Source organism: Myzus persicae, unplaced genomic scaffold (genome assembly GCF_001856785.1).
Source record: "Myzus persicae strain clone G006 unplaced genomic scaffold, MPER_G0061.0, whole genome shotgun sequence".
Lineage (NCBI taxonomy): Eukaryota > Metazoa > Arthropoda > Insecta > Hemiptera > Aphididae > Myzus > Myzus persicae.
The window spans coordinates 39,054-45,862 of NW_019101958.1; the positions used below are offsets into that span (position 1 = coordinate 39,054).

The window sequence follows — 6,809 nt, forward strand, 5'->3', positions numbered from 1 at the left end:
CTTCGTGGTACCTAGCGTGGTATTGATTTAGAAGTTAATACTTAATAAGTATAATTACAATAATTTATGATTTAATGCTGGACGTTCTTGGCAAGAATTAGCTAACTAATTGAAAAATTAATTACTACAGGTATTAGTAATATAAATAAATTATAAAATATCAATAGAAAAATAGACACCATATTATACGCATATATTTGTTTTTTGTAAGTATGTAATGTTTGAGTTACAAATTGTGTACATCCATTACAGTGACCTACTCAATGTCTAAGTATATCTATTCAAAACATATACATCCCCGTTTCATTTATATTATTGTTTATAATACATCAAATTATAATTTTTTTTTTGTGAATAATTCATTTCATCTCTATTTTCAATTTATCAATTATTGTTTATTTTTCATTTTTTAAAACCTATATTATAGTCACCATCAAATAAAATTATTTTCTATCTAGCCTTCTATCATTGCAGCTACCTTCTATATTGACATATTATGTGGTACAATACGTACTATTGTTTCATGGCTGCATTTACGTAGTGATGGTATGCGATGTTATGTAAGAATTGTACATTTACAATCCTCCATAAATTTTAATTCGCTGTGGTAGGACAATAGTACATACAACGCATACAGGAACAGCACTGCAACAAAAATATTATTTTTAGTAAGGCCGCGATTTCAATTTAAAAAAAGTCACTGAAGCTTTCTGAGCCTTACACTCTTTTGACTCATTACCATAAATACAACTTTGTACTTGCACTCACATTCAATAATCACACACAATTGAGATAGTAGGGACTTTGAAAAATTTCAAATTATTGAATGTCCGATTTATTGAAGAGTTTAAAATATTGAGAAGGCATTCAAAAAATTTGAATCACAAAGAGTTATGAAAAATGTATTGTAGGTATGTTGTGTATGTTTTATAATTAAAGTACGGGTTTGTATTCAACTGCATATTTTTGGATTTTTGTAAATAACCTTTACAAATCATACTAATTACTAATTAGAATATAATTTCATATTTATTGCACAAGAATTTCAATGAAAATTATGTGGACAAAATAATAGTCGAACGTAGAGTGATAATAAAACAGCTATCACAAATAAAAAGTAGGACTTAGGTTTAAAGCTAAGAATGCAAAGTTCACTGTTATCTTTATTTAGTCAAGCTATCATTTGTAATTACTTAAGTAAAAAAAAAATATGTTTATTCATTGCATATGAAGATACATATTTATATATTTTTTACTCAAACTATATAGCATTTTTCAATAATTTTTGTGTATATAAATCAGTGCATTATTTATAATATATCTGTAATAACTAATAATAATGAATATTAATATAGTGGCCTCTAAATTAAATACATGTTTACGTAAATTAAAATATTTAAAGCTATACCTAATTAATATATTTTAAAAATTAGTAATTTTTGTTTCGCTTTATCAAACTGAGTTTAGGTTGGCCAGAAACTGAGAATTGCTGAGAGTTGAGCAGAAAACTTAAATGATTACTCTGAATTATTGAGTGTAAGTATACTTAAATGCAATGTTTGTGTTTTAATTATCCAGAAAATGTTCAAAGGGCAGAACATTTACTTCAAATTATCTAACTTCTTTTAATTATCGGGAATTGGCAGTAATCAGCTTGTGAGGTTCATTGAAGGCGGGGCACAAATATTTCCCTCATTTTTTCGCTATCACAATTTTGAACTTACCACCAATTTCTGTTGCTTTTTAAATAAAATGAAATTCATTTTTTATATAAAAACTTTTTAATATACGTCTTGAACAACAAATAATAATTATACAAAGAAAATTATGGTTTTAAAATAAATAATAAATATAATTATACAGTTAATAATAAGACCTACAAAATCTCGTAAATCGTAATGAAAATAGAATCCGGGCACAATCGGATTGTGCCCTGCAACGAAGTATTAATTCATTCCGAAAAGTGGGGGAGATCTAGTACCGTTGATCGGGCCATCGGGGCACAAAGTATTTGTTGAATGATTGAAATGATTGAATGTTGTTTAATGATATTATAATATGTGCGTATTGCACCCAAGTATTTGATAGCATTTTATTTTTGTTAATATTTTTAAATAATACACCAACTATATTATGATAGAATAAACACCAACTCAATTTTAATTTAATACACACTTGTCTTCTGTCTTTCCATTTTGTAGGTGGGGCAAGTGACCGTGTGCCCTATAGCACTAGTCGCCACTGGTAATAGGTAACATACATTTATAATAAAAACTATTGAATCATAATCAGCAGATATGATAAGAGCGCTGATTAAAAACTGGGGAGAACTAAGCAGTTTTTTGGTATAGGTTTTTGATTGTTTATATTTTTAAATGTATCTTAATTTGACAAAAATACGTAAATAAAAATTGTAATTATCATAATATACCTAATATTTATTATTTATTATGCTGCAGTAAGATGACTGGCAACTTCAAGCATGCAGAAAAGAAATAGTGGAACCTTACGCAAAAAAATTGCCATAGTCACAAATTCTATGGGGCTAGCTGCAGCTTTGCTTCCCTTTGCATCAGATTCAGCACCCTTTTCTTCAGAATCTGGCTCATCATCTAATTCTTTATGTGGTACCTTCTTTTTTTTCTTTCGAAGTTGTATCACCGCCTCCGTGGCTTGACGATACATCGCCATATTTTTCCTGTACTCGATGACGCGCGTTCTTAAATCGCTCGGCGGGCTTTCAGTCGTCGTCCGCGGGTGACGTTCACATCCACACCCGTCGTTGACATCGATCACCATACTCGTTTGGTTTGAAATAGCAGTATTGGCAACAGTCGTGGTAACAACGACAGGGGTAGCTTGGGGAATTACGTTCGTCCTCACGGGATGAAAACTTTTAAAAGTTATTTCTGGTAAGTCATTTATCAATAATATTTCTTTGTCTCCTGGATCTTCGACAGGGGGTTCCTTAAAATTTGTTAAAATTGTCAAGTGATAATAAATATTATATTGCTTATATTACCTACATACTATAGCAAATACATATAAAATTATTTAAATTCAACAAGAAACTACTTATTGCGACTTTTTACTTTTTTTTTTAATCAACCTACCTAACTTGTATACATGACTGTATACTCATATAATATGAAATGTGTGTATTACATGTCATTATGTTAATATAGTTGTCTCAAATTTATACCTAAAATTCATAAAGAGCAATGTATAATAAGAAAAAAAATATAATTGTTTGAAAATAAAATTATTTTTTACGGTGCTTACAGTATTTCATGGTTGCGAAAGTTATAATTTTCTGGTAATACGATTGCAAACAATTAATGGCAGACCAAAGAAATAATATTTTATACCTTATATTCAAACGATTGCGAACAATTTTTAGTATGCGGTTGTCATTTGTTTTAATTTTTCATATCGTCGTATTCAAACGATAAATATATTATAAATACGATATCGTGGTTTGCGGAGCCGAAATTCTATACTGTACCTAAATAATTATTAATATTACTTATAGTCGTTATTTGTCGATAAGTCGTCTTCAAATTTAGTTATTTTGTGGGCAGTGGTAAGTGTATCAGTGTAATAGTGTTTGTAATGAAACGAATGATCTTTATCGGCAGCACCTTTTTGAATAACACTATTGCGAACTTATAGGTATGTTTCGTCTTTGTAACGAAAGCCGGTTTAATAATGAAACGATTCCTTATTATTCCTGTATTTAGTAATGTAAATGTTATGCTAACGTCGCTGGATACTATTATCAATTAAATTGTTTAGATTGTTTTTAGATGTTATTTACTCTATGGTACAGTATTTCTATATTATTTTTACTAAGTTTGATTTTTTTCCATAAGTTGTATAAACGTAAATCTTAAGTACATAACGGGATAGTTAGCCTAAAGTTAATTAATTACAATTTAAAATGTACAATATAATGGAAACATTCAAACATCGATGACTACAGTGTGTATTTAATATTCTTGAATTCTAAAAATTCTAAAAATTCTTAAACGTAACTAATATAATATAAAATAGAATACTGTTTTATTGGTACATTACGTCATCAGTTGCATTGCCTCCTCCGCCACCGCCGCCAATAAGCCACATTGATGATGCACATCTAGTGTGACTCGCTACGCAGAAGTCACTGAACAATATATTAACAAATATTAATATTATTGAGATGCTAATAGCAGTGTATGTGTATCTTACGTATTTTTCATGAGTATTCTAAAGTATAATGATAAAACTAGCCATACAATAACGAAGATGGCCCAAATAACAATTGACAAAGCTATTGATTTTCTTGATCTCTACGATTAAATTGAGTACAGATTAGTTAAAAGTTAAACATTACAGTACTTACTACTTACTTAAATAATTCATACTTATGCCAATAGTTTTAATATTCAATCATTTCATGCACTACCAGTCTAACTTTTCAATAGTATTATAATAGGTTCTGGGTCAATCGACCGACTACCATTTGACCGACAGGACAATCGACCGAGAACTAAAATACCGACAAGATATTTAATTTCACTTTTAATTTATATTCTTATTTTAAAAATCTGCACATAATGTATATTATTGTACAGTATATAATAGTTAATATTGAAAAATATTAAATAATATTACAAATGAAAAATATTAATAATATTACAAATATAATATTAATATAATATAGTATAATATTATTATAATATACAATATTTAATAATGATAAAAATCGTCTTATAATAAATAGTAATGGCTAATTAAATATAATTTAATCGGGAACTTTTATCTAGGGCTGTGAATTTGAAGGAAAATGCATTTTTTTGTTGGCGATTGTGAAACATAGCTTCGTAAGTACATAATTTAAATTATGTAATTACGAATCCATTTATGCAACTTTTATTTTGCATTTTTGTGCATTTTTAGGTCATATTTTCCTTTTTTAGTTCATTTTCCAGTGTTTTTAATCAAATTCCGTCAATTGACTGAAAAAATAATTATAAAAAAAATTGTTTTGTACATAGGCTGTATATACGTCGATAAAATAAGGCAATTGCTAGATAACTACATAAGTTATTTGTAAGCTATTTATTTCTAAAATTTATAAAAAATGTTTCAGGTGAATAGCATTAAGTAAAGAAAATTCAAATTCAATCAACATTTTTATTATTATTTTTTTGATTAAATAAACACTTGTTTAAGGGTTGCCGGTCGATTGTCCACCTTCCATTTTAATAATATAATATAATTTTGCACCTATACTAAATAGTCTTCGAGGTTTTAGGAATCGAATCCCTATTTATTTTTGTTTGAAACTGTATTTAAAAACATTAAAAGAAAATGTATATGTACCAATTCATGCAATAATAATATTATGTTGATCCATATTCTGTTATCTTATAAAGATATGATTTATATTATTTTTTAATTTGTAAGTCTAGTTATTATCCCACTGTAGCCTACATTATATTAATTATACAAAAATATTATAACTTACCGAATTAGCTCCTGAAATTGCCATGCACCAAGTGAATAGTAACAAGATTATTGTTACCAAAAAAATGGGATTCCCTAATAACGTAAAAACAAATTCATTATTAGCTTTGAATATTATAAAAACAATAATGAAGAAGATATAAGAAAAATATGAATCTACCAACCTGAAATTATACTTGATAACTCGGATACATTCACCACAACTATCAACAATGTCAAAATCTAGAATAGGTAATTTATGTATTTTAGTGGGAAAATGGTTTAATTTTGTTAAAAAAAAACCAAATTGATAATTTATTTATTTGGTATTGTGTATTTAATTCTTACAGAATTGATCTTAATTATTGTTAGCAATGCCTTCATACATGTTATACGATAATAAATATTTATCAGAAGATTATGAAAGGTTAATATAGACTTATTTTACCTATATATAATAAAATGTCAGTGATAAAAGTTCGTAGTTAGTCTAAACAAACCTAGAATAAAGTTACTTAAATTTAAAACCTAAGATATAGTAATAATAATTTATATAATTTATTAAACTCGTTGAGAGATTAAAATATTATATGAACCCATATAATGGAGTAAGTTAGTGATGGAATCGTACAATATTATGTAGGAACAAATATCTACTAACAGAAATACAGTTTTCGAATAGTAATTGTCAAATGAGCTAGTCACCTTTATTTTAAAAAAAATGTAATAAAATATTGTAAAATAAAAAGGTACAAATCATTTACCGTAAAAATTCCTGTTAAAACTGCCACTCCAAATTCTAATGTAAAAGACTGAACACATAAAAAGTTATAATTAAAAAATGTCATTTTGGTTTTCTGTTGTAAAATGACTTACAAAATAACATTGAAGTCATAATAAATTGTGAATGTGTACCGATCGTTTTTATTATAATGTTACTAAGTATCGTCACTACGGCGACTGTTCCATGGAAATCACGAATTTATTATGTTGCGATGGGTGGTGATACACCTAAATATTAATTTTTCTAATGAATCAAATAATTTAGGTCGTTTCACAGGGGCCTGTTGGCTGTGGCAATGACTGACGAATTTTCGGGTCCCCGGACGTGATCAAGTGATGGTTTTTACTCGCATAATATTATATTCATTACCATACTGCTCTAGTATTCTATATATTTACGATTTGCAGTGCATTATAATAGGTACTTGCGAGGATTTTTGCACAATCAAAGTCATCGTGACACACGAGTGACACGGCAGTAATAATAATAATAGTAATAATAATATATTAATATATATGTTTACAGGTTTTTATCG

At 27.8% G+C, this 6,809-nt stretch overlaps 1 protein-coding gene across 1 annotated transcript; it reads right to left on the reverse strand.

The window, feature by feature from the left end:
* Positions 1-489: 489 nt before the first annotated feature.
* On the reverse strand, positions 490-6,338 carry LOC111030864. Its single transcript, XM_022310566.1, has 7 exons — positions 6,255-6,338; positions 5,676-5,733; positions 5,513-5,586; positions 4,231-4,331; positions 4,078-4,165; positions 2,511-2,967; positions 490-645 (listed from the first exon to the last, which is right to left on the reverse strand). Exons 1-7 carry the CDS (start codon positions 6,336-6,338, stop codon positions 557-559), a joined length of 951 nt encoding a protein of 316 aa, XP_022166258.1. The 3' UTR covers positions 490-556.
* Between the last annotated feature and the right edge of the window lie 471 nt (positions 6,339-6,809).

What these genes read in the sequence shown, in the direction of transcription:
- LOC111030864 (XM_022310566.1), bottom strand. Translation starts at nt 6,338, where the DNA reads ATGACATTTTTTAATTATAACTTTTTATGTGTTCAGTCTTTTACATTA. An exon ending in CAATTTCAGGAGCTAATTCG is followed by an intron (nt 4,332 to 5,512) that starts GTAAGTTATAAT and finishes ATTTAATCGTAG; the next exon opens with AGATCAAGAAAATCAATAGC. An exon ending in GAGGCAATGCAACTGATGAC is followed by an intron (nt 2,968 to 4,077) that starts GTAATGTACCAA and finishes ACAAATTTTAAG; the next exon opens with GAACCCCCTGTCGAAGATCC.